The sequence below is a fragment of the Anastrepha obliqua genome, chromosome 5 (assembly GCF_027943255.1).
Source record: "Anastrepha obliqua isolate idAnaObli1 chromosome 5, idAnaObli1_1.0, whole genome shotgun sequence".
Classification (NCBI taxonomy): Eukaryota; Metazoa; Arthropoda; class Insecta; order Diptera; family Tephritidae; genus Anastrepha; species Anastrepha obliqua.
The window spans coordinates 63,955,410-63,982,025 of NC_072896.1; the positions used below are offsets into that span (position 1 = coordinate 63,955,410).

The 26,616-nt window shown below is 35.2% G+C and overlaps 5 protein-coding genes across 9 annotated transcripts in view; 3 read left to right on the forward strand and 2 right to left on the reverse strand.

Moving 5' to 3' along the window:
- Window positions 1-6,712, reverse strand: part of LOC129247125 (tRNA-dihydrouridine(16/17) synthase [NAD(P)(+)]-like) — a 76,891-nt gene extending 70,179 nt beyond the window's left edge. Inside the window, exon 1 of the mRNA XM_054886068.1 lies at window positions 6,580-6,712. Coding sequence (XP_054742043.1) covers window positions 6,580-6,678 — 99 coding nt within the window. The 5' untranslated portion in view covers window positions 6,679-6,712. The remainder of the gene's footprint in view (window positions 1-6,579) is intronic.
- Window positions 3,790-6,486, forward strand: LOC129247124 (uncharacterized). Its single transcript, XM_054886067.1, has 8 exons — window positions 3,790-4,149; window positions 4,205-4,318; window positions 4,378-4,506; window positions 4,582-5,082; window positions 5,148-5,567; window positions 5,625-5,804; window positions 5,865-6,069; window positions 6,129-6,486. The coding sequence occupies exons 1-8, from the start codon at window positions 3,958-3,960 to the stop codon at window positions 6,368-6,370; spliced, it is 1,983 nt and encodes a 660-aa protein (XP_054742042.1). The 5' UTR covers window positions 3,790-3,957; the 3' UTR covers window positions 6,371-6,486.
- Window positions 6,713-12,813: 6,101 nt separating the features above from the next.
- LOC129248300 (palmitoyltransferase ZDHHC3) lies at window positions 12,814-14,176 on the reverse strand. The gene is made up of 4 exons (XM_054887792.1): window positions 13,989-14,176; window positions 13,760-13,933; window positions 13,437-13,694; window positions 12,814-13,376 (listed from the first exon to the last, which is right to left on the reverse strand). The coding sequence occupies exons 1-4, from the start codon at window positions 14,102-14,104 to the stop codon at window positions 13,097-13,099; spliced, it is 828 nt and encodes a 275-aa protein (XP_054743767.1). The 5' UTR covers window positions 14,105-14,176; the 3' UTR covers window positions 12,814-13,096.
- A 3,016-nt stretch (window positions 14,177-17,192) lies between these two features.
- On the forward strand, window positions 17,193-23,426 carry LOC129247552 (signal transducing adapter molecule 1). 4 transcript variants are annotated; one of them, XM_054886715.1, is made up of 7 exons: window positions 17,194-17,608; window positions 20,306-20,583; window positions 20,649-20,954; window positions 21,079-22,114; window positions 22,183-22,461; window positions 22,515-22,759; window positions 22,817-23,426. In XM_054886715.1, exons 1-7 carry the CDS (start codon window positions 17,566-17,568, stop codon window positions 22,826-22,828), a joined length of 2,199 nt encoding a protein of 732 aa, XP_054742690.1. In that variant the 5' UTR covers window positions 17,194-17,565; the 3' UTR covers window positions 22,829-23,426. The 4 variants fall into 4 exon arrangements, with proteins under 4 accessions (XP_054742689.1, XP_054742690.1, XP_054742691.1 ...); XM_054886716.1 differs by having other exon boundaries at window positions 22,820-23,426; XM_054886714.1 differs by having other exon boundaries at window positions 17,193-17,608; window positions 22,183-22,452; window positions 22,515-23,426.
- Window positions 23,427-24,767: 1,341 nt separating this feature from the next.
- Window positions 24,768-26,450, forward strand: LOC129249069 (putative nuclease HARBI1). Of its 2 annotated transcripts, none has more exons than XM_054888691.1 (4): window positions 24,768-25,042; window positions 25,099-25,241; window positions 25,304-25,484; window positions 25,539-26,450. In XM_054888691.1, exons 1-4 carry the CDS (start codon window positions 24,869-24,871, stop codon window positions 26,187-26,189), a joined length of 1,149 nt encoding a protein of 382 aa, XP_054744666.1. In that variant the 5' UTR covers window positions 24,768-24,868; the 3' UTR covers window positions 26,190-26,450. The 2 variants fall into 2 exon arrangements, with proteins under 2 accessions (XP_054744666.1, XP_054744667.1); XM_054888692.1 differs by lacking the exon at window positions 25,539-26,450 and having other exon boundaries at window positions 25,304-25,334; window positions 25,411-25,480.
- The last annotated feature ends 166 nt before the right edge of the window (window positions 26,451-26,616 follow it).

A 26,616-nucleotide genomic window follows, 5' to 3' on the forward strand; every position in this document is an offset into this window, starting at 1 on the left:
TTATAATTTCGAGGTTGTAAAAGACTTTGTCTATTTAGGAACCAGCATTAACACCGATAACAATGTCAGCCTTGAAATCCAACGTAGAATCTCTCTTGCCAACAAGCGCTACTTTGGACTAAGTAGGCAATTGAGTAGTAAAGTCCTCTCTCGACGAACAAAACTAACACTCTACAAGACTCTCATCATGCCCGTCCTAACGTATGGCGCAGAAGCTTGGACGATGACAACATCCGATGAAGCGACGCTTGGAGTGTTCGAGAGAAAGATTCTGCGTAAGATTTTTGGACCTTTGCACGTTGGCAACGGCGAATATCGCAGACGATGGAACGATGAGCTGTATGAGCTTTACGACGACATAGACATAGCGCAGTGTTCTACGGTTTCTTCCCCTTCCTGGTCTCTACCCCTTCTGCAGTATGCATGAGAAAATACTCCTAGTGTAGAAGAGTGCTTACCTAACAACTAATGGTCGATGACACAGGTAAGGATCTTCGAGATGCTCTCTCTTGAGAGATTGAGCAATTCTCTTGATCTTTTCTTATATATTTGCGACCAAATTAGCCTAGTGGTAACACAAGTATTTTCGTCTCTCCATGACCTATTGCTTTCCTGTTACTAACCTAACACGATGTTACTTTCCTCTATCCACAACACGATGCGCCATTTTTGAGCGGGCGAATTCAAATGCTCTGTTGCAAATTTTATTCTTGTATACTTTTTCGTGAAAAGGTGAGCCTTTCCGGGACTGGTTGACTTGGAGGCTGAGCACTCAACTTTATTGTACAATTTGTCGTTTAAGAATGTAGGTTTTTATTAGACCGCGTTCACACAGGGAATATTTTGTTGCTTCATCTTTGTGAATTCTATTTTGGTGTTGTGCGTCGTGTTCACATACGTCAAGTACGAGTACGAGAAACTCGGCGTTACCCCCATCTCCCCCTATTCAATAAATTACGAGTGGAAGCAACAAAGTTTGAGTTTCTAGTTGAGTTTTTAACCTAACTATCAATTCTCATTTGTCGACTGAACAATGTCTCTCTAATTCAAAACAAAACCCTGTAACTATTTGTTGATTTCCCATTCTTTACATCCTACTATTTACATATGACACCATTTTATTCTTGTTCAATTTGCATGACAGAACATGCAAGAAAGGAGTTTTTAATGCTGTTCTACTCAATTGTCAGGAACACAAATGTAAGTTAGTTTCCTTTTAACCATAAACCAAAATCGGTCTGAAATAAATTATTATTATAGAAGTTATCATTAAAATATCATAATAATGCGTTTGTATAAATACATTTATATTGCTTGGCGTTAAACGTTATTGCTTTTGCTTTTGCGCTAACTCGAAAACTCTACGGCTGCGCTTCGAAAGACCAAACATATTTTATAAGGAAAGCGAACAGAGTACGAACAAGTAATGTGCAACCCAACAGCGACGCATTGTGAGTGAAAGGCTTAAGGCTTGAAGCTTTAAAATCTTGAAAGCTTCGGGAGCAATGGGCGCAAAGGCAAGTGAAAAAATGAATTGTTGGCACAAAACGCCTTGTGGATTTTGTAAGCGTATTCGGGTATATATTAGTTCTTTCAGCACGAGCTAGTGATTTGTTTCCTCATGGCTCGTCAATTTCGAATGGTGGCAGCAATAAAAATTGTATTGCGTTACTCATACGCCCCAGCGTATGGGCTGCTGTAAACGAAAAGAATTACTGAAATTTTTGTTTTTGGTTGGAAACAAAATTCGCTCACATTTTTTAGTTTAAATATTTGTATAATTTAGTATTATAATTAGGAATAATTAAAAATTTATGACATAGACATGTTTGTCTGTCCGAACGTACATCACAACACTTCTGATTTATGTTCATAAATTTTAATGGTTTTTAGGTTAAGTAATAAAATATTTCACGAATACCACACTGTACAAAAATCAAATGTAATAATGCATTTCTTATATTAAAAGTGAAATAGAAAGCCTATGAGAATGGAAAGACGAACGACAATTCAGAAGGACGTGTACACTAGCCCTAGGTTACTAATGTTAGCCGGTTCGCCTAACATACAGGGTGCACCATCTTTTATGTCGGTATGAAAACATTGAATAACTTTGAAAAAAAAAACAACTGATTTGTATAAGTGAGGTATTTATATTTGGTTTGGTTATTTACAATTTATTGAAACAATTTTTTTAATACAATATCAATCAAGCGGCAACCTTTATTATCAATCACAAACTGCGATCTTTTTTCTGCGTTTGTCATCACCTTGTCAAGCATTCCGGGTTTTATACCGTCGATTTTGGTACGATTGTTTGCCTTAAATCATATACATCAGTGCGGACGTGTTTTTTTTTTTTACGCTCCAATATCTACCATATATCTGTGCTTAAAGAAATAATAAAAATACAACAACCAGCGAAATAGACGCTTTAACCAAAATATTGCGGATCGCAATACAGTTTGGATCAACAAAAATAATCAAACTAAAAGAATAAATAAAACAAACAATAATAAAAATTTAAAAAAATAAGTAAAGTTTATCCGGTTATGCCAGTAGAGCGAACACCACCTACACCGAGTTATGCTCGTATTGAGAACAAACTCCCACCGGATAAAAACAATCTCAGAGCGCTCTCTCAAACGTGTTTGCTCAGTGCGCGTAGTCAAAAAATGTCAAGTGAGAGTAAAATGACTCCTCTCTTACCGCAGTCAATATATGAAAAACACCGCATCACCTGTGAATCCGGCAGATGCGCTCCCTTGGACTGCTCAATGCACTACCCCAATCACTCCACTATCAGCAACTGCTTCTCTCTCCAACAAAAATAAATATACCTATACTATTCCAACTTCACACTCCGATGGACATCCATACATAACTACCGCAGTATCAACAACCACAACAACAACCGTGTATTCTACCACAACAGCGATCGCCTCCACAATTGCATCACTAACAACAAACACGCAAGTACTATATGCAAATACTTTAAATTATACCAACTGTAAAGAGCAGCTTAATCAATTAATTTAAGGGTTGGTTTAGCCCTGCCACCCCTTAGCCAGGTCTGCCTTTCTGTATTTAGATAACATGAAAAAAATATTCTATATGATTTTCATTGTACCTCAAATACCTGCTCAAAAATGCTTACCATCTCTCCTACTATATTCTCGACAGAGCTACTTTCTGGCAATTTTTTCACAAACCATTGAATTGTCAACTCATTGCAATGATTATTTTCACCAAAAAATAACGAATTTTGAGATATGTTGTTCTTAAAGATATACCATTTTCATAATAAGTTTTAACAATTTGGCGCGTTGTTCTATTGTGTAAAATTGTACATCTATCACTTCACAAATGTCAAAAAGTGCCGTCTAGGAATTATTCACTGACATCTCCGCGTCTCTCCTGAAAGATCCTTTAACACAACAACAACATAAAGAAGCTCTCTCTCTGGTGGTTGGTGGATTTTCGAGATGCATAATTTAAATATTAGTAGTGGTATAGGGACGGTTACCATTTAAAACCGCAAATAAACACACCTACCTTCCATATAATAAAAGCTCTAAAAGCCTCAAAGTGTATTGCAATACGTATCTGTCCAAAGACTGACAATTCAGCAGCATTCCAATGCTTTCACAACAACGACAATAGTCATATATTTGGATGATTAGTAGAGTAAAAATTAAAAGAAAAATATACAAAATTTTATTAGATACATATCCATGTTTCATTTCTAAAATTTGTACACTTTATTTTTTCAAATAAAAAAATTTGTTCCTAAACTTTTTAAGTCAATTTTTTTTAGTCGATATATACATATGTAGCTTTGTATCAGAGGACTTCGTAAAAAAATAGCTTAAAAATCACTAAATCAGAATTTTTGAGTCCAGGCAAAAACAAATCAGAGTTTGGTTTATGCACTAATTATTAGCTGATTACGGAAAAATGATTGATGTGCTTTCTCTACCTCGACGACCTAAATTGGATGTGGCCGAAGTACCAAACCTTACATTCAAATCTGGTCTTCCCATTAATAGCTTACCAGGCTGGGAGCTCATACCATTAAATTCGAAATTGCCTATGCTGAAGTGTCCCGGGAATCAAGTTATATTTTCGAAGAATAAAATTGGACAATCGGTGGGTTCAACAGAGAAGATAGTTTTTTAACTGAGATTAATACATTTTTATTAAGTTTAAATATTTGAAACAAGAATTTGACCCCTCAGTTCGGGAAAGCTTACCCGAATACAATCCATTGCATGATTCAAATTTGAAAACATTTTATGCCAATGAGCGGAATCTGAAGGTGGGAAGTTAATGTGCATCACTTAACTTTTTTGAATGCTCTATTTCGATGTTTAACAGCGTTTGCGTGAAAACGGCGAAATAACACAAAACAATGATGTGATTTGTAATTTAAAAGATTTCAATGAATACCGACAGCAATTGCACAGAACTAGGCTTTATTACGTATTACAGGAAATAAATCGCCAGGTATATAGTATATCGCTATAATAGTTTATATAGTGATTTCAGCAGGTTCTACTTAAATATTACAATCCGCATTAGGAAAATGAACAACACGACCGGATGCTAATAACTAATGCCGAGGCAATAACTGCTCGAGATCACCACAATTTGGCTGCGCGACAGAACAGTTTCACTGAAATACAGGGCCGTAAAAGAAAGCTAGAGAACATAAGAGCTGCTCGATTTCAAAAAATGTGGCAACAAACACAGGATAAGATAGCACGTAAAGTGGCTGCCGATGAAATGGGAAAGGCCTACCACGAATACCGAAAGCTCCTAAATCATATGAAAATACAGCGGCACTTGGAAGCTGCTGCAGACTTGCAGCGAAAACATCTGATCAAATTGAAAAAAGTATTCCAGTTTAAACAGGACCGCTTACAGAAGAATTTACGCAATGTAGAGGAGGAGCGGTTTAGAAAAAATGAGGATATTCAAACCATTTTCTGGGAGAAACGTCTGAAGGAGCGCATAGCATATCAGGATAAGATGAAAGGTCTGCTAAATACGATGACCAAAGAGAGAAAACAATTTATTGAGGTTTGGGATACATCGAGAAGAAACAATTTTTATTTAAATATTTTATTATAATTTTCTTTACTTAGGATCACCGGCAAAAATATAGTGAGAAATGGTTACGTATTCAAAACGAAATAAAAAATCGTGCAAAACTTACCAAAAAACAGAATAAACTAAATAGAAAACCTAAGAAGAAACCAAAGTATTTATTAAGGCCTAAACCAAAAACTGATAATGGAATGGCGTTCTGTGATAGACCTAATGAAAGTTTCGACCAACTCTTGGATCATCAACTTTGTGAAGCATTAAATACAGCCATTGATATAGAAAATCAGTTGTCGATGCCTTTTGAGTCTGGCGACCCAATATACAAGGCAGCAAAGTTCATCATAACACATATTATTAAAAAATTTGACAAGGATTTGAGTATAGACTCCAGAGTTTGTAATCAAGTGAGAGATCGTGTGGATCAGTTCTTTGACGAAGCCAAACGTTTTGTGTTATTCGTAAGTAGTTTCATTAGTTAAGAGTGCATTTTAAAAAAATACGTTTCAATATTTTAGAGATCATCGCAAATCATTGCAAGTATACGTGAACAAGTGGAAGCGGGTTATGAAGAAAACAGTCAGCGTCCGACCATAGTATCATTTAGTCGATTACCAATGACAATAGGCGAATCCAGTTACGCCATACACCCAATGGTTGATATTAAGGCCGTGGATACACGAACACCAACACCAGTGGTAAAATAGAGAGTTATTTATTTCGACTAAATTTAGTTAACTCTATGTCTTGGTGTTAAGGGTTCACTTGCCTCCATCAAGGTCCACTCGGAGGAGCACATATTTAAGAATATTCCAAATTTGTGCCGCAACGAGTTGATTTTCATTGAGCACTACATCATCAAATTCAAACGCGAACTAATTACAGGTGTTGGCAAGCGGGTTTTCGCTGCGATTGATTGTCATTTCTCTAATAAAATTATGGACGTTCGCCCCGAACTACTTAGTAAGTAATTCGCAGATTTATTTTGGAATAAGCCGAAAATCACTAAGGTCTTCATATAGATTTGAATCGCAATTTCCTTACGTGTCAGATGGCGAAAGCTATACTCAGCTATGCAACAAACAAATTAAATTATGAATCAGGCATTAAGTTGTGCATCAGCGCTTTGGCTAGTGATATAATTTGGTCTCTGCAGAAACATCTATTGAAGCCGGAACGCGACCCACGTGGCATTGTTCCTCCACACTGTTGTGACGAGAGTTCTTCGCCACATATGCGCCTGTGTCTTTATTGCCACAAGTAAATAACCAATTGCACTGCCAATGTCACTGGTGGACGGTTACAAACTTGAAGAATATTTCATATGCCCATTCAAACTGTCTATATATTTTGTATGTCGAAATAAATCCAACAACGAAAGGGTATTAATGTATTTATTTGGGTTGGATACATCATTCACAAAATAATTTAGGGGCTGGCTTATTGAAGTATGCGTTATCTTATTTCACTCACCAAAGAAAATAAATTGTTGACAACGTTTACACTAAGAATTTCCAAATCAACACAATTCGCCAATTCAACAACTGCAGTAAACATAAGTTTTTGGTGCATTTACCATGCTGATTTGACATTCTCTTTTATTGTTTCCTCCGTGTTTGGTAGCAGCCGTTCGTTCTCTGTTGGAAAAGAACTAGGCAAGGCAACTCTATACAAGGTGACATCAATAAAATGGCTGATTTATTTAATTTCAATCAAAATGTTAACAAACGAAATTGGAACAAAAATACAGAGCACTCTTTATAGAGGGTAGAAAATGTCACACATTTACATTGTGCGAGAGCAACAGTTTGATAAAAGAGAATGCACCTCATGAATATGCTGACAAACGAAAATTTGATAACTCTGGCAAGGGGCGGATAGATGCGGCATTATTGCGAGGAAAGTAAACTGGATTAAATCTTTATAGGTATATAAAAATGAATGTTTGTCTGTATGTCATCGATGAACTATAAAACTACTGGACCGATTATAATAAAAATTGGTATATATATGTATGCATTTTTCCACGGAGAAGGTTTGTAGAATATGTTCATTGATGCCCCTCGCCACCAGGTGGCGCTGAGAGTAGCAACTTCTGCTCCGTTCAACCGACTGTCATATATATATTAGTATGACTATGTATAGGGTTTTTCAGTAAGAGCGCTTCAACTTTTGAACTTTTTTGAATAAAACACAAACGGTTTGACTTTTTTAACTAATTTTTTTTTATTATCGAGTTTGAACATATACATTTAAGTATGAAATCCGATTTCTTTTGCATGACCACCGCGTGCACGTTTTACGAAGTCCAATCGTTGAACCCAATTTTTGACCACTCTTTTGCATAAATCGGCCGAAATTCCAGCAATTTCGCGTTCAATATTGGCTCTGAGCTCACAAATCGTCGCCGGCTTGTTACTGTAGACCAATGACTTCACATAACCCCAAAACGGGACGGCTTGTTAAATGGACCGTAAAATGGCCGTAATGCTCTTAAAGTAGCAGCAACAGAACGATTATTTGCATAAAAAATTTGCACGATTTGCAATCGTTGCTCAAGTGTGTAGCGTTCCATGATGAAATGTGTGTATACTAATGAAGTTTACAAATGACAAGCGAAAAATAAAAAATATTGCGTCGTTCGCCCTCCCTATCGGAAAAAAGTTGACTCTTATAAACGGAGCAGGTCTAGCAAACATTTTTGAAATGAAGATTAGTTTTTCCCGACATCTTTTAAAATTTTAAACCTGTACTGTTTCGTACTGATGATGTGTTTATACTGACACTTGCTATAAAATTAGCAAAAAAATAAAATCTTAAAACCGCACAACTCGCACAACTCTATGAATTTTAATTCAATTACAGTCAAATACTCATTCCACGCAGAATTAAATTCACTATAACAGTAGTCTACTAAAAAACATCCTCAATATCGGATAATATCGCAAAACTGATGTCAAAGTTGAAAAAATAGAGAAAAAATAAAAAAATTCCGAATACTTCCGTCTACAGTCTCGTCAGTTGTCATTTCAGAAAAATTGTCAACACACTGTCAAAAAGGATTGTTTTTGTTCTTTCGAACTAAAAAAACAAATTCGAAATCGGATGGAAATTGGCGAAGTTAGGAGTGATTGTTCACATCAACCTACTGAAAAACGGTTTTATGGCCATAAAATGAGATTTTGGGGGTATATTGGAAATTTCTCCTATACCATTTTTTTAGTTTTTCAATAGCCACAAATCGTGCTAGGTCTCCATAAAAGTATATTTAATTTTTTTTTTTTGTCACACCGTGTTATTGAATACTTCGATATGTGGCTTGCTCACGTGTCGGAAAACCGTTTGATTTATTCGTTTACGCACCAGATGGAAAAACAAGAAATATTGTGTATCCCACAGCACTTCAATAAACATCGAATTGAAACTAAACTTTGTAATGTCACAATTTTTTCGAAATAAACTAAGTCAATAAAATGGTTTAGAATGAATTGAATATTTGTGTACTGATTTTTCTTTAGTTATTTTTCTTAAATTTATTTTAGTTGTTGACGTAGCAGCGCGCGCCGGGTACAGCTAGTTTGTCTATAAAAAGGCTATTATAAACTAACAGAAACTTGGTCTAAACATGAATAGTAAAGAATATGTATTATACCATTTTGCTAAAAAAACTAAAAGGAGGTCGAAAGAACTTTATATATTTATTATAACGGTACTTACTTACGCAGAAAAGAATTCTATGCAGAAATACCGTGGATAGTGTAGATGGAGTTGGACTGATGACGATTATTTTTTTTTTATGTGAGGTCGAATTTATTATTATTATGAGATGGTACTTTAAAGGAAAAATAATTAAATATTAGTTTTATATTACAAGCACATGTGCAGTGCAATCTCTTAAGCAGACACCTAAGGGAAAATTTGTCAACTTATGCTTGGTGTCTGCTTATGAGAAAACCGTAAACAAAGTTAATAATAGCATATGGGAAGGTTAACGAGTTATGGGATGGTTGTCTTCTCAAAAGAAGAAAAAAAAATCTTTACGGATTGGTCGTATGTACTGAAAAAGTGTCCGCTTAAGAGAAAGGTCCGTTAGGAGAGAGTACACTGTACATCAATAGAAAACGAATTCACTTATTTACATCAACAGAAAGGTAGTTTTATATATTTAATTTTATGCAAATAATTAAGGGGGGGTAAGGGATAAAAATCGATTTTTTTTTTGCATGTTATTGTAGTAAAACATTTCAAAAATACCGTGTTAAAATTTCAAGTCAATCCGAGCAAAACTTTTTAAGTTATAGAGCATAAAGCCGAGCCGCCTCAAACATCTGCCGAGACGCAGCAGTTGGGCGCGTAGTCCGTTACAAACTTTAAACGCGGTTTTCTCGAACCTTTTTTTTTTAAAGTGCGTAGTCATTGGCATTTGAAAACTACCCCACCGATCCTTTTGAAATTTTGCACACATATTTTACATATAAAAAACCTCCCCCCAACGTTTTTTTTCGCCATTTTTTTATATTAAGGTGGTTTTACACCTACAAAATCGCGGCATTTTTTCGTCAAAAATCACTTTTTACTTCAAACGACTACCAAATGGCTGAAAATGAAAATAAATCGTCAAAATAAACGTTGGGGGGGAGTTTAACTCATACTTTAACTAAATTATTCGATTTTTTTGATTTCAGATGATTCTACGCTGAGATATGCTGACTGCTGCAAAATGTATTTTTGAAAAGACGTCTACGTAAATGTGCTCTCATTCGCTCATTTTGCAATATTTTTACATGAAAATTTTATCAAATATTCTTGAAATGTTACTTTATAATATGCAACAACTTTTAATAAACTGACTTAAACCGTTTCGCTACAATAAATTCATGAAAAAAGTGTTTTTTTTAGCGTTTATCCCTTACCCCCCCCTTAACCTATGATCGTAATTACCACAAAAAAACGTGTAGTACCATTGTAGTCACGCAATGCACGTGTAAAAATAATGATCTATTACATAGAAAACACAAAAAATATGATTATTATCTACGATTATTTTATAATCTCAGATTTTCGGAGAGAAAATTTGTATGGGAAGCACGAAAAAGTAGATCATCTACTTATACATATGTATATGGGAGTTGTTTGACAGTTCTCACTAAACATTGTTGTTATTGATACCTCATACGACAACACAACAAATGCTCATTAAAAACAAGTCATGAGCAAGAGTTGCTCGAATTGGACAACCTCTGTCTAGAACTAAATAGGAACTAGAGCAGGAACGTGTTGAATGACCGGTGAGCAAGTGGCAAATTCTTCTTCCACTGAACCCGACAGACTGCAGACAGGCCATACACGCTATTCACAGAGAATCCCTAACAATCTTCTTGAATTCTCGATCCCTGAATGCCGTCGAACCACCAACGAACTGCTTCAGCTGCCTCGAGAAAGCCCCCATAACCTGGGTACAATAATATATCATATTAAGCTCCTACCTACCCAGAATTGATTTAGTTTTGATTAATTATTTCATTATCATTTATCAGTATCTTATCGCCTTAGGTGCAAGCAGACACAGAATTATGAGCTATTGCTATTTAAAATGTGCGATCGAACTTTGATGTTATGGGAAGTATAGCTGTAACATTGCACAAAATTACCTAGGTGTAACTGTTATTTGTGTTCCTGACGATAAATAATTACAATCATTAATCTAACTTATTACAATACAAAATTTCTCTTGAGTTTCCTTATACAATTTCATTCATTTATTTATATCAGTAAATAAATTTACAAAAGTTTTTATTCAAATGTACATGTATTATATTTTTATGCGAGATGTAATAGTTTCGCTAATGGTTACGCTAAAATACACGTTTCATTTTAAAATATCTTTGCCGCGGAAGTTTAGTAGAAATCTATTGAGTTGATTTCCTCTTTTCTATATATAATATTATAGGCTTTTAATTTGATTTTAATTTTTTCTTTAGTAAAGTTCCACAATACTTGCATATGTTTGTATTTATAAACTAACACGGTACACATACATACATATAAATATACAGATGCCAAAGTTCACAATTAATATAAGTATTAAATATAATATTTAGTGGTAATTAATCTCCATATTTTTATTGCGTCATGTAAGTAAAAATATTACCATTATTTTAATTTCACTTTCTCGATTTCCTACTTTTGATATTTGGTACAGGAGAATATCATTGCATACCTGAGTAAGGGAATTTTCGAAGGTTTTACTACTACATATGTGTTCAGAGAATAACGAGTCAAATGTTTATTTAGTGCAATCTTAGGAAGTAGTAAAATAATTTAGAAACCTTCAAAGTGATATTTTTAAACTGATATTCAGCTATATTTTGTTGCAAGTGTTGCTTTTCTTGTAAAGATCTTTTAAGAATGTGTACATTTGAGGCAAACGTTGATTTTTTCCAAAACAAAGTGCAAATTATTCAAACAGAAATTTAATATTAAAATGAGTACTTAAAAAAAAATTTAACAATATTCTGTAGTTTTCTTAGTTTTTGAGAAAACGTTACTTATATAGGGTGGGTCACCTAACGTTTGAACTACTGATTGTTGTTAATATGCCAACTAAAATACATTGGAATTAATGCAGAAAATTAGGTTAACATCCAAGTGGCTTGATTTACGCTTGAACGTTGGGAAATATTAAAAATTTACTTGCAAAAGGGGTATTACCCTTCTGAAACTACCCGGAACGATCCGGATTTATGTTCGGCCAAAGACTCAATTCAGCAACATTCCTCATATATGTATGTGTATGAATAATGTTTATACTGCTACAATAACAACAAGAAAATTATACTCTAAATTCGGTAGAAGAGGTACGCCTTCCATGCAATTTGTGCATCTCTTTGGAAAAGCAGTATGTGAACTGGATCTTTATTGGATGCAACAACACGAGTTCGTGGTTGTACAGTGCGCACTGCCTGCAGGAGCAATTCTGTCATTATGTTGCTGTTCTGAAAAATTGAGTTAATCAAATCGGCTACTACATTTGAACGATGTATATATATTTATATATGTACATAACTTATATATAATATATAGTATATACATACATATACATAACTCTCCAGAACGGCAACATAATGACAATTGCTTCTGCAGGCAGTGCGCACTGATCAAACACGAACTCGTGTTATTGTAACATATTTTATATATATGTGATGATTTCTTATGACGAGCTTTCCCTCGGAAGTTTGCCATTTCTTGATTTAGAAAAAGGTTGTAGTATCATTTGGTGTATTAACCGTAAGGGATGAATTTAAAACAAACAAAAAACCTACTTTGAAACAAAGAAAAAAATAATTTGTTTCTTACTTAAACCTATTTCAAGTTACTAACGTTAAATGGCCCTTTCTGTATATTTGCCAGTCTTATATTAACTCATAAATTCATTCCTTTTTTCGTTTTTCTCTGCGCAATATTTGTATGATAGATAGAAAGTACACTGCAAAAAGATTGGTTATTCACTTCTAAGCGCTCCTATGACCTTTAAATGCAACTGTCTTGTGTTCTTTTACAAATCATTATTGCATTGAATATTTTAATTTTTTGAGCAGACCAAAGCTTGCTTTCGTTAAGACAATAACTATATACTAAATTTTTATGTGATTGTTATGCCAAGCATACAATCATCGAACTTACGAGCTAAATGAGAAAATAACAAAGTAAAAGTTTACCATAAATTTTACTATGTATGTGACAACAATTATAATCTATATATAAGGCGACTTAAAATAATTTCTAGTCGCTTAGAGGTCTAAATAGCATAATTGAAATTATAAATACAATCAATATTTCAATAATACGTATTACGCATAACAAAGACTACGCAACAAAAGCACCAATTTATAAAAACTAAAATGTATGTTAAATTAAATATTTAAAATATAAATGTTTGTACACAATTCTGAAGCTGTGCAGTGCAGTCGTAGAATACCTTTAATTTTTCTTAGACATCGTAGCTCATTAATAGTGGAGTATCATAGTAGCGCTGTGACGAATTGAAATTGGTGCACGGCATAAGCCAACAAACCGGATGGCCGCGTCCAAAAACATCAGCGAATAACTGAATTTTTCGCCGGTTCGGTAATTGCATATCTTTTCCCTTCATCTGTACCGCTTCGACAGCCGTCTCATCGTGCAATATAGCATGCATTTGATCTACCATTATAGCCAACACGAAAAGGCCAAATAGTGCCGACTCCAATAGCAGAATCACACTATGAAGCCTGGAATGGCGTACACCAATATTTATTTAATACTTAATATGTTTAAAAATCTATTCTTACATTCTTGTTTGCGTTTCCAGAGTAGATACATTGCAACTTGTGCAAGGGTATATGAAACTGTAGGTCACCATTGAAACAGAATAAATACAGAGTATTCCGACATAGAAAAGGAACTGTAAGAAAAATTTTTGATTTCTCTCTCCTACACAGTTATTAATCCAAGGACAATGATGATCCATGCGCCGTATACAGCGCTTACAAATACGGCAGTGATGGGCGCGTGGCGGACGATAGGTCTCACACCGAGTGCAAACTGTCCTATAATTTTAAGTAGGGATGAAAATGTAAACTAAAGAATAATATAAATTAATATATATACACACCACTCGCTGCCTCCGCCATTGTTATTTTTCCCGGTTGTATGAAGATCTGAAAAATCTAAGCGACTCGCGGGCAATGGCACACGTCCAGGGTCTGAAAGCACTGCTTTCAAGTGGGACATACACAATAGGAAAATTATTGTATTAAACATAACCACATGTACTGGGGCCCAAATGCTGGTTGAAATAAAGTTATTTTGTAAATTAATAGTGGAATTACTATGTCTTTTACCTGTCCTCCATAGTTTGTAGAATAATCCAACGCAGTACCACATAGTCAGCATACATAATTGCGATGTAGGTGATGACTACGCATACAACCCCGCAAGGATCTCGTATAAAAGCCATTATTGCCTCTACCACCACCTACTGGTTACTCAGTAGCTACTCTAATTAAATTTGAGCCTCAGATTTTTGAGGACTGCTGGCTCGCTTTCTTTTTAAGCTCTTTTTTGCTAGAAAAACTAACCATATATGTATGTACCCGTTTTAATCACATCATATTTATTGAACCAGCGCTTTCTACATTCTAATTGTGTTGCTTTTCAGTAGCACTCGACTTAAAAATATTTTACGCCAATTATACACAAGTACGATATTTGTGGGTGATTTATTTCTATATATTTGTTTTATTCTGATATTTATATATAAACTCGAAGTAGTTGGTAGCGCTAATAGTGTTACCAGAAATTTGTTTATTTCTCAATGTACAGAATACTGAAGGTGGCGCCTTTGAACACCGACAGTCGGTCAATGTCACCCAAGGCGAATTTATTACAGGTGACAGCAAACACATATAAGTAAAACCCTACATGTATTTGTTGTTGCGTTTGGTGCAAGCATCACGTCAAAATCAGCAAGCAAATGTAAACATACGAATGTAAACATACGAATGTAAACATACCAATACATACAAACAAAGCATATCATTTTGACGTAAGCCATACCTACAGCGAAAAATTCAGCTGGGTGAATGCTGTCACCTTGATAAATCCACCTTGATGTCACCTGAACGATCAGATCAAGGCGAATATATTACAGGTGACAGCAAACACATATAAGTAAAACCCTACATGTATTTGTTGTTGCGTTTGGTCCAACCATCACGTCAAAATCAGCAAGCAAATGTAAACATACGAATGTAAACATACCAATACATACAAACAAAGCATATCATTTTGACGTAAGCCATACCTACGGTGAGAAATTCAGCTGGGTGAATGCTGTCACCTTAATAAATCCACCTTGGATCAGATTTATATCCGTCCAGGGACTGTCACTCCAGCAGCATTCTCCGTACATGCATGGAGAATTCGTACACTGCTGCAACAATAATAACAAAGGTTTGCTTAGTTTCGGAAGTGATGTCGCTTCTTCTGTCAAATTCGTCAAGAACAAAGTAACCGTTTGCGGCAAGGCGAAAAGAATACCAGAGGAGAACTCTCTTCCTCTTTCAGGGTTTTGACAAGTATGACGTCAGCTCTCTTTCCAATTCAAAACAAACAAACAAAAGGAGGAGAAATTAAAAATATGTGCAAATTCAGTGAATGACTTGGTAATATTGTGATTTGTGAGATTTAAACTAAACAAACTAATACTACGTTCACATATGCATTAATCACCTATAACTCAATCAAATCAATTTTGTTATTAAATGAAAATGGAGAGTATGTAGACATAATATGTAGTTATAAAAGCACATTGAATTTTATTAATATCTTGCAGACCCAAATTATACATGTGAACCATCATCATCAACATTTCTGGGTCTGCATTGTGGTGATGTGCATGTGAATGCAAGTAAGCAAGGGAATACTTCCTCTACTTACATTTAGATAGTATTTCCACCTATATGGAGCGCCTGCTATGAGGATTTCATAACTTCAAATTGAAAAGCTGCCGAAAAGCTAGTGAGATGCTAAAGGGGTGCTATAAAAATTCTTGACAAATATTATTTAAATAAATTAAAGATTAAAAATCAAATAGATTTTGTTTTCTACATATATCAGCTGTGAAATTCTTTATTATGTTATAAAATATCGTTAAACTAATAATTTATTACATATGTATATGAAACACAAAATAAAATGGTATTCGTAAAATACAAATGAAGCAAATAATTTATTTCTATACACTTTGGGAAAAACGCATAATGAAAATGTCGAATTAGCAAGTTTTACTTAAGCTTAAAGGTTTACAAACTACTTTTGTCTTTTTCATTACAATTTCTTTACTTAGCTTATAGAATTGATTAGCTATAGATTTGACTATGACTATAAAGTTGTCGGATAACTGCATTGTATATGAATTACATTCGTTCTGTACTACACAAAGCTAGCGTTATCATGATATAGCTACATATATATACATATATGTACCAAATAGATACGTGGTTTATATAAATTGGTTTACATGCAGGGGAAAACTAGTTTAAAATTAGTTTAATTCAAACTAATAACCATTTGAATTTTGGGTGTAATAATTTGCGTTTCATGGTAAGAGCGCTGAATGGGGTTGTCTTTGTCAGAAAATGTGTCCTACACGCAAACACGGATATATTCTTTAGTGCCATAATATTGCCAGACACGAAAGGATATTTCAATATTTTTACCACCCTAGATATCCATTTCGTCATCGAAAGCACCAATCTATTTGAAACACTGATCATTTACCGCAAATAAGCTACCAGCCATTATTGGTGTTTTAAATTGTTCATCTTCATTCTATTGATTCACTTGTAATGTGACCCCCAATTGAAGCCAGCACACACCAAAGGACTTGCGTTCTATTCAAACGTATCGTGACTAATGAAATCCATAACCGGCACTGGTATAGTATAGTTTTCTTGCTTCACTGCATGGACAAGATGTTCAGCCTACTGTTCATATTTCAGTATAGGAAAACAAGCCCATCGCCTTCCGCAGCATTAGCGTCTACCATACCAAGATCTGAAATATAAATTGAAATACATAAGACAAACGGAACAGAAAGGAAAAAAGCCCATTTTGCTTACCATCGTTTTTACGTACAATGCCCATTTCTTCATATTTCCATTCAAAATAACAATGCAATAATATGATATTATATACGGATAATCTTTATTTTTTGCGTTTCAATATAACTGCGACAAATATTTTGAATAACAATGGAGAAACAAAGAAATATGTAAACAAAGCGAATTCGGCTTAGCACACATTTTTGACAGAAATGCCAATTCGCCCAAGGCGAATTAATCGGCTCTTCTAATGATTCTACCTTGTATAGATATGCCTTGGGCGCAACCAAGGTGGTGCTGTCACCTATAATAAATCCACCTTGGGCGCAACCATAGTACTCATTTCGCCTTGGCTATCACCTATTATTAATTCGCCGTGAATATTCCATAATAACCTACAGACTTTGGCAACTCTTCACATTTGACAGTAAAGTGCAATTCACTGGAAGTAGAGTAAGGAAGCGAATGACATTCTCAGCAATACTGATTTTCGTTAGTCATTTTTTATTAAAATTTTCCTCGGTTTTGCAAAATAGCCAAATTCTTTGGTCGAAAAATACAATTTAAACTTTCTTAAATTAAGAAGAAGATATGAAAAAGAAATTCAGTTGAATGTAAATTTTAAATAGTGCACTTTGAGAGCGTTAAAAGTGCAAGGAATAATTTAAATAAGAAGAGAGTGAAAAAAAACAATAATACTTAGCGAAAATCGATTGAGAAACACTTCAATAATTAAAAACTGTCAGTTTGTTAATACGCAGTGAAAACTGTAAATTAGTATTTCAATTGGATTGTAACGGGATACGCGTGTGAGATGGGGCTATTTGGACAGTCGACACCATTTGATGCAGATATTGGTGAGTATTTTTTCCACAAAGAGGGGTCAACGTATGGTAACGTTTTAAGACGCTTCAGACAAAGACTGTTTTGGTATCAGACAACAATAGTGTAAGGAATTATAAGCAAATCGCTGTAGTAATAGCAACATGAAAGTCACCCCAAAACTTTGTGACTAAGTGACAGCCGTTGGCCGGATGGGAGTCTGAGGCGTTAACGATAACGACGACCCGAAAACGGCAATACCATGCAAATTAATGGAATGGGCCGAAGATATTGTGCTATGTATTCTAAATTCAAAGGATAGATTCTTTGTTTATTGAAAGTGATGTTTGGTGTTTATTTTGATAGTATTTTAAGTAGACAACAAAAAACTGAATATGTGCCCTTAACTTTGCGATCGACCAGCACCGCTCAATACGCATGCAACTTCTCAAAAAGCATTAATATGTTCCTAAAGATGCAACAAACTGTAAACTAATTATTGCAATTTTCGATGTTTCCTTGTTTTTTGTTTATTTAAGTTAACGTTGTGTGATTCTCCCAATTTCTTGCTTGTACTTACTATCTTGTTTTTTTGGGATTGTAAATATACTCTTTGTACCTTTGTAATTCTGATACGTTTTAGCGTTGTGTTTTATGTATGTATGTATGCTTTATTCAATAAAATAAAATTAATAAACACACAAGTTGAAACACTCCAAAAAAAGCAAAACAGAGCTATGCGATTCATTTTGAATAAGTATGTATACGGCGGACGCTGTAGCCGAATGGGTTGGTGCATGACTACCATTCGGAATTCACAGAGAGAACGTAGGTTCAAATCTCGGTGAAACACCAAAATTAAAGAAAAACATTTTTCTCGTTTCCATGACAGTCGGTTCTACGTTACCGAAACGACCCGGACTTATATCCGGCCAAGGACTGTCACTCCAGCAGCATTTCCCGTATGTAAGTATGGGGAATGTTTATGCTGCTACAACAACAACAAAAACATTTTTCTAATAGCGGTCGCCCCTCGGCAGGCAATGGCAAACCTCCGAGCGTATTTCTGCCACGAAAAAGCTTCTCATAAAAATATCTGGCGTTCCTAGTCGGCTTAAAACTGTAGGTCATTCCATTTGTGGAACAACATCAACACGCACACCATAAATAAGAGGAGGAGCTCGGCCAAACACCCAAAAAGGGTGTACGCGCCAATTATATAAATATATATATATATGTATCATACACCTATACAAGAAATGATCACAGACTTGAATTGGCTGAGCGTGAAACAGCAAATATTTTATTACGCTATGAAATTCGTTTTTAATATAAAGCAGGGCAAGTTACCGTATTATCTGAGCGATAATCTTAGATGCATAAACAAAACCCAGTTGATAAGAAAAATATATTCTATAAAGGATTGATATGCTTTAACGACCTACCAACTCAAATAAAATTCTGTTAACATGAGCACTTTCAAGAGGATAAAAACTAAACCCTTCCTTTCCAAGCAGTGGGAATATGTATTACATTAACTATGTTAAACTATAAATTACTCTGTAAAAACTTGATAATTGTAAACTATAATTTGTTTTATTGTACACATAAATCTATGGAGCAATATTATTATAGAACTATTTAGCACATAAGCATATAAATGTATAAATTAGGTTTTAAGACCGTAAAAACTAAATAAATAAATAAATAAATATACATAGTTCTTGCAGCAATGAACCTGTTAAAAATTTTGTCAGGACCAGTTCAGCTAGATAGGGAACGCTACTTAATTGGATTGTTCTGGTAACGAATGCCTGACCGCCAGTATTATAAGTTGTTTTAAAAGGAAATGGAAAACTGTAGGTTTTTTCGGAATAACTATTACTTTACCCAGAGAATAATTCTAATATAGTCACAAGAGCTATTATGCCATTCGAAATCTTCCTGTGCGACAATCTTCCGATATGCTTTCTAATCAATCTATGAGTATATTCGATTTTCACCAGTGGTGTTTGTGAGGCAAAATCCCTGCATAAATTGTTTCTAGAAATTTGTATTCTTCTCTTTTACCGCGAACACATAGACTTCGCTGTGAAAGTGTTATCAAATAATTATGGAAACCACCAGTATAAATATTTTGCTGAACTCTTTGTCACTAACAAAACAAAAACAAAAACATCAGATGTTTTTGGCCCTTTGCGAACATTGTCAATCTTATCGACTCAAGTAAAGTGCATTAACTTGTTAAAATGAGTCATATGGAGTAAATACGAACCTTTATATATAAGTACAAATACAAATACGTATACGCTTATGAGCCTTTATGAACAAACATTTGAAACTCTGCGCTTAAATTGATTCAATTAATACACATTTAAATATTTAGATATATGTAACATATTTTCTTGATAATATGTGTGCATTGTACCCCTTATCTGCGTTTGGGAGCAATTTATTTTTTGTTTTTGAAATCTTTTATCATTCTGTTTTTTGTAATATATTTACTTTATAGTAGTTTTTATTTATTTTATCTTATAGTGATGCTGGTTAAGAAGTTGTCAATTTAATAAACTGTATTTTGATTGTTGTAATAGCATAAAATATCCCCCATAAACTTTTGGAGAATAGCGCTAGGGCCACATACCTTAGCTGACGTGGACGTGTCTTCCATGTGAACGAATGGGGATGGCTCTTATAAATTGATTTAATGTCATTTGCTTACGTATTTTTAGAGAAAGCAACCAGTGAAACAAATACAAACGAAAACTGGTCTCTCATATTGGATGTGTGTGATAAAGTTTCGTCCAATCCGCGCAGCGCCAAAGACTGCTTGAAGGCAATTATGAAACGTATGGGTCACGCCGACCCTCATGTGGTAATGCAGGCTTTAACACTTCTGGACGCATGCGTGAATAATTGTGGTAAACCTTTTCATTTGGAAATTGCCTCACGCGATTTCGAAAATGAATTTAGGCGTTTATTATCAAAAGCACAGCCAAAAGTATCGTTGGTGAGTAATCATAAGTGGAAAAAATTTAATATCTTAATATGCTAAAATATATTTTTGGTTAACAGAAAATGCGTCAATTGCTTAAAAACTGGGCTGAAAATGATTTTAAAAGCGATCCGGAATTGAATTTAATACCGTCGCTTTATAATAAACTACGGCATGAAGGCTTTGATTTTAGTAATCTCAACGAAAAGCCGCCAAAGTCGGCTACAAAAATTACCGCTTTAAAGGATCCAAATGTGGTGAGCAGTCAGCAAGAGGAGGATGATATTGCCAAAGCTATTGAGTTATCGCTGAAGGAGACGAAAAGTAGTCCAAAGCATCAAAGCAGCAGCAATATTGCTCCAGGTTCGACTGTTTCTTCTGCTTATGTAAGTACCTTTTTAAGTAAATAAAAGTGCGTAAAATATGCGTTGTAATCAAGTTTTATATAATTTTTTTTTTTTTTTTTTTTAATTTAAATTTTAATGAATATTAATTTCGTATTTCTCGTAGCCATCATTGTATCCGTCGTTTTCGGGATCTGGGTCCATGGCCAGCATTATTTCTACCGGAGGTGCATCAAATAACTCTACAAATTCACAGGCCGAACCGCGCAAAGTGCGAGCCTTGTACGATTTCGAAGCAGCCGAAGAGAATGAGTTGACATTCTTCTCTGGTGAAATTATACATGTGCTGGATGATTCAGATCCAAATTGGTGGAAGGGCTATAATCAACGCGGTGAAGGTCTGTTCCCATCGAACTTTGTAACTGCAGATTTGTCGGTTGATCCAGAGCGTTTGGATATTAATCAACATAATAAAACGAAAAAGAGTGTGCAATTTGAGGATGATGCCAAAGCGTTGCAATTAAAGACTGAAGCTGCCGCTGCGGCAGTGGCAGAACAACCAATCGAGATCGATGAAGTAAAAATCGATCGCCTTTTGCATCTGCTGCACGAGGCGAATCCGGAAGATCCATCGCAAGATAGCGAAGAAATGTTGCGCTTAGAGCAGGAAGTACACCAGATGGGCCCACTGATTGATGCCGAGCTGGAACGTGTTGATCGTAAGCATGCACAACTTACGCAACTATCCAGCGATTTGGTGGACGCCATCAATCTTTACCATTCGTTGATGCGAGATGATCGTTTGGGACTTCCAGGTGGCCCTGCATCTGGGGGCTATATGGGTGGTATACCATCCATGGCAGGAGCAATGCCGGGTCTGGGTTATCAAGATGTGCCGAACCCACAAATTTTATACACTGGAACTGGTTATCCAGGCAATACCAATTTTCCTTCACATATGCAGCAACCCCAGCACATTCCAACTCATAGTTACGGTATGCAATCGCTGTCCTATGTGAATACAGGACAGTTACCCGGCAATGTTGCGCCTGTATCTACACAAAATTTAATAAATCAAAATGTGGCTTCAACAGCACCATCAGTACCGGCTGGCGGCTACTCCATACCTCTACAATATCAGAATGGGCATGTGAACTCGGCACAAATTAACGGAAACGGTTCTGCAGCTGTTGGAATAAATGGTGCATATATGTTATAATAAGCCTCCTACTATTATTTTAAAATGTAAAATATTTCTTTATGATCGCAGCACTGCCTACATCTATGACTTCGTTAACATATGGAAGTGTAGCTTCTCAGTTGCCCGCAACATCTTCAGAGCCAACAACCACTTCTGATCACCAACAAATGCCCCAATCAACTGTGACTGCTGCTGTTTCAGCTCCTGTGAGTGTCTATAACCCGGGCTCTCAGCTTTCTCAAATGGGTAATATGCAGCCCATGCAGCCATTGCCACCCATCTCACAATTTCCGAACGGACAGATGGCCCTAAATGGAGCACCAAATCAAATAACTGATGGTATAAATGGTAATTATTGAGCTGATGTAAAGAGAAGTAAGTGTTAATATATTCTGGTATAGTTTTGACGCCCGATCAACTGCAGCAGCAGCATCAACAACTTCCCCATCACCTCCAACATCCACAACAGTATGGCCATCTACCAAATGCAATATCGCAGCCATCACAAAATGCGTTTATGGCAGGCCCACCAGGCTTGATCCCTCCCAACCGTGCTATGCATAACCCAGCAAATGGTGCTGACCAATACAGCCAATTGCAACATCAGATGGCTGCAATTTCTCTGGCAAGTGGAGTTAACCAGCCGGTAACACAGAATTTCCTTGTACAAAATGATCCAAAATATAATATTCCAATTTACCAGCAGCAACGGTAAGACGTTGGTTGGCAATCGAGGTAACGACATTAAAACTTTTCTACTCGTCCTCCTTTTGTTACAAAATATATATTAACATCGTGGCATGCATCTCAATGGATAGCAGACGTTCTTAGTGAACATAGAAATAGTTGAGCAATGCATTCACATTGCAAATAAGTTCATTTGAATTGTTATTTTACGTCATTTACAAGCCCTGTCTCACGAAAATGTATTTTGATATTGTTATTTTCCCTCTTTATTTACGCATTTTTCTTAGTCGCAATGAACGAATGAATGTTATGTATTTTAATTGCTACTAATAATAATAGTTTTGTTTTAAATTGTGGACGAACGTATTGTTTCCTATCTTGATTACTTGTGCTGGCAAACGTAAAAAAAGAAGTTATACCAGAAGAAATGTGCGACCATATGCACTTTGTGCTCTTTGTTCTTTAAAGCGAACGTATGTGACCAAATTTAAAAAAGAGAGAACACTAGCAGGATTTATGTTAACCCTACATCTAAATAAACTATGATACTTTATAATGTATATGAAAGAAACTTTATTTGAGGATTCGAAAGCAAAGGAAATGCAAAACACTATTTGTATGAGAAATCAATATTATTAAATAGTAATAGCAATTCTATTACTACGTACATATAAACGATTTATGATAACATTAATGGAAAATTAAATATTAAATTATGTATTAAAAAGAAACCGATTGTTTGCATAAACAGTCGCCATAAATGGTTTTGATGAATAGTGGTATCTGACAGCCGTGGACGGCATATAAATTGGGGTAGTTAGGGTGACGTAGATCCGTCTTTCATAGGAAGCAATAGTTGAGTCTTATTCAATTCCGTTTCGTTGAAGTAATTTAAGTTGCTGAATATTCAGAAACGGCATGGAACAGCGTTTATTTGCTCGGAATATTTAACCATATCGCACCCTAAATACAAAAGGGTCACAACTCAAAATTTTGCACACTCGAGCTTGACTTGTTTACAGTAGCACAGAAAACAAACTATGTGACATATTACGCTGAAATTTGCCATGTAAGCTTATAACAGTCCTACCAAAAAACAAAAAAAATATTTTTTCCATATGCCATCCGCGGACCGTTTTATTGATAACGTCTCGTTCATATTTGAGCAGAAGTACATTTTGAGTTGTGACCCTTTTGTATTTAGGGTGCGATATATATACATATTCTAGCTACTCCTATTTGTAGTGTGCGTCTTGTTTTTCCACAAATGGAATAATGTCGCATTTACTCTGTTCTGCGCTAGGGCTGCCAAATTTGGGAGTCCTTATCTGAACATATTAGGTGTGTGATCTTTTTTCACACTGTTGCGCTCTGCGGCCTTTTCTACCTTCCACAACGGTGGGCATTTCTAGATTTGTATGGAATTTCGTTAATCGTACCCTTTTAAGGTATTCAATATATAATCTATATAATATATATATGCCTATATAGGCCTTTCAGATACTGGCCTTTCTAATGGCCTTGGAATATCAAGATGCACACCATAAATCGGAGGAGGAGCTCGGCCCAACATTAAAAAGGATAAATGTGCCAATTACATACGTCGCCATACATATACATATATACATATATACATATACTATATATATATACATACAATGTACATATACTATATATGTACATATACATGATATATATATGCATATACATACATATTTATGGGTATAATAAAATTAAATTCATATATAATTTGTGGAAGTATTGAATATTTTTTGTTTTATTCTCATATGAAATGCTCAACATTTTCACAGGGCGTATGGCGATATTTTCGTAACGTCAACTGATAATTTGGTGGCATATCGCATTTATTCTGCTCTGCGCCAGGGCTGTCAAAGTGTTTTGTTCTTTTCTCAACATATTTATAGGGTTGCGCGTTCTTTTCTCAAACTGTTGCGCTCTGGGGAATTTCTTTCCCTTTACAAAATGTGGCCGTCCAGCTGATTCTAATTTAACTGTGTACATGAGTTCCTCAAAATAGTTATGGGAAAATTTTAATTGTTACGAAAAGATGGAAGTAAATCGTTCAATTTTATTAAATTCAATAAATGAGATTGTTAATGAGTTGGTGGACACGTCCTCCTCTTCGTCCGATAATGAAATCGAATCGTTAGTTTTTAGAACGAATGTACGTCCCAGAGTAAAAGGATTTGTTGAAAATGTGAATTCCTTCTCTGCGCAAGAGGTAAATAAAGCAATATTAAATAAAAAGTTAACTTTCCCACAGATATAATTTTACAGTTTAAGAAAAATTTCCATATCAATCGTAATGTTTCCGATTATCTCACGGCAAAATATGCCTCAAGTTCGTGGTACACTACTAGGAGTTACAAGGGAGGAAGGCAGCAAACGCCAGTAGAAACTCAGATGCTGGCATTCTTATGGTATGATTACTGAAATATGAATGAAAAACGTGATTCAAGGAATATCTTGTTTTTCAATTCAGGTTTGCCGCCAATAAAACTACAATCAGAGAAGTTGGAAACCTTTTTAATATGTCTTTGTCGAACTTCTATAAAACGTTCAATAATGTCATGAACTTTTTCGTTAAAGATGTGGCGCCAGGAGTAATAAGGTTCCCAAAAGACACTCAAGAGAAAGACGTTATTGCAAAGGAATTTGAAAATGTAACTACATATTTATAATCTGCATAACTCATAACAAGTTTGTATAATTTGCAGATAGCTGGGTTTCCAAATGTTTTGGGCTGCATAGACGACAGTTTTATCACAAGTGAAAAACTAAAACATAAAACGCGCTCCAGTAATGATAACATGCACGATTGCGTGTCCATAACTTTACAAGGTATTTGCGATGCGAAGCTACGTTTCTTGGATATTTTTACTGGAGTGCCAAACAAGACAAATGACGCAAGAGTGCTAAAACTGTCCTCAATCGGAAAAGAATTGCCAAAACTATGCGCGCCTAGATACTATTTACTAGGTAATGTCGCATATCCCCTAAGAGAGTACTTGCTAACACCATTCCGAGATAATGGAAATTTAAGTGAAGCGGAAAGTTTGTATAACACGAAGTTTGTCAAAACTAGAGTGAAAATCGAAAATGCCTTTGGAATGTTGAAATCACGCTTCCTTCAGCTAATGCGACTAGATTTTCAGAACGCTGAGTCGATGTCAAAATTTGTTACATCGTGCTGCGCTCTTCATAATATTTGTATTGAAATGGATGACTTCTTTGAGTTCAGCACCACAAATGATGAGGCTGGAAATATTTCCGCCGAAAAAGAAGATACTAGAGAATATTTGCCAACACAGTTAGGTCAAATAAAACGAAATGAAATTAAAAACCACTTCTACTCTTCCAGACTATAGAACATCAATTGATTACTTTCTGAAATTAATTTCTTAGTTTCAAATAGGTCACACATGAAACTCATAAATTTCACAAGTTTTGTTTAAAAAATAAGTGTGCGTTTATTTTATCAGACTTGGATTATTAAATCCCTGAATGAAAGAGATAAACGTAACCAAATAATACGTTTTAGAAAAAAACAGCTGAAAATCTCTCTCCTATCTCTTCGATATCCTGTATTTGTCACTAGCTGCAATCTCAGATTCTCAACATCGGGCTTTCATGGTAAATAACATCACCTAACCTAAATGTCGTTACGGCTACCTTCACAGACATCCTATCCCGCATTTCCTCATGGTCCCTTTCTTCAGGCGTTTCAATCTCTCCAAATAAAACTAAACTACTACATATTTGTAAGAAGCAAAACTGTAATATACCTACGTTTAC

What these genes read in the sequence shown, in the direction of transcription:
- LOC129249069 (XM_054888691.1), top strand. Translation starts at nt 24,869, where the DNA reads ATGGAAGTAAATCGTTCAATTTTATTAAATTCAATAAATGAGATTGTT. An exon ending in ATTCCTTCTCTGCGCAAGAG is followed by an intron (nt 25,043 to 25,098) that starts GTAAATAAAGCA and finishes ATAATTTTACAG; the next exon opens with TTTAAGAAAAATTTCCATAT. An exon ending in TTGCAAAGGAATTTGAAAAT is followed by an intron (nt 25,485 to 25,538) that starts GTAACTACATAT and finishes TATAATTTGCAG; the next exon opens with ATAGCTGGGTTTCCAAATGT.
- LOC129247552 (XM_054886713.1), top strand. Translation starts at nt 17,566, where the DNA reads ATGGGGCTATTTGGACAGTCGACACCATTTGATGCAGATATTG. An exon ending in ACCATTTGATGCAGATATTG is followed by an intron (nt 17,609 to 20,305) that starts GTGAGTATTTTT and finishes ACGTATTTTTAG; the next exon opens with AGAAAGCAACCAGTGAAACA. An exon ending in CACAGCCAAAAGTATCGTTG is followed by an intron (nt 20,584 to 20,648) that starts GTGAGTAATCAT and finishes TTTGGTTAACAG; the next exon opens with AAAATGCGTCAATTGCTTAA.
- LOC129247124 (XM_054886067.1), top strand. Translation starts at nt 3,958, where the DNA reads ATGATTGATGTGCTTTCTCTACCTCGACGACCTAAATTGGATGTGGCC. An exon ending in CCAATGAGCGGAATCTGAAG is followed by an intron (nt 4,319 to 4,377) that starts GTGGGAAGTTAA and finishes GATGTTTAACAG; the next exon opens with CGTTTGCGTGAAAACGGCGA. An exon ending in CGTTCGCCCCGAACTACTTA is followed by an intron (nt 6,070 to 6,128) that starts GTAAGTAATTCG and finishes GTCTTCATATAG; the next exon opens with ATTTGAATCGCAATTTCCTT.
- LOC129248300 (XM_054887792.1), bottom strand. Translation starts at nt 14,104, where the DNA reads ATGGCTTTTATACGAGATCCTTGCGGGGTTGTATGCGTAGTCATCACC. An exon ending in AATGGCGGAGGCAGCGAGTG is followed by an intron (nt 13,695 to 13,759) that starts GTGTGTATATAT and finishes TTAAAATTATAG; the next exon opens with GACAGTTTGCACTCGGTGTG. An exon ending in CTGGAAACGCAAACAAGAAT is followed by an intron (nt 13,377 to 13,436) that starts GTAAGAATAGAT and finishes ACGCCATTCCAG; the next exon opens with GCTTCATAGTGTGATTCTGC.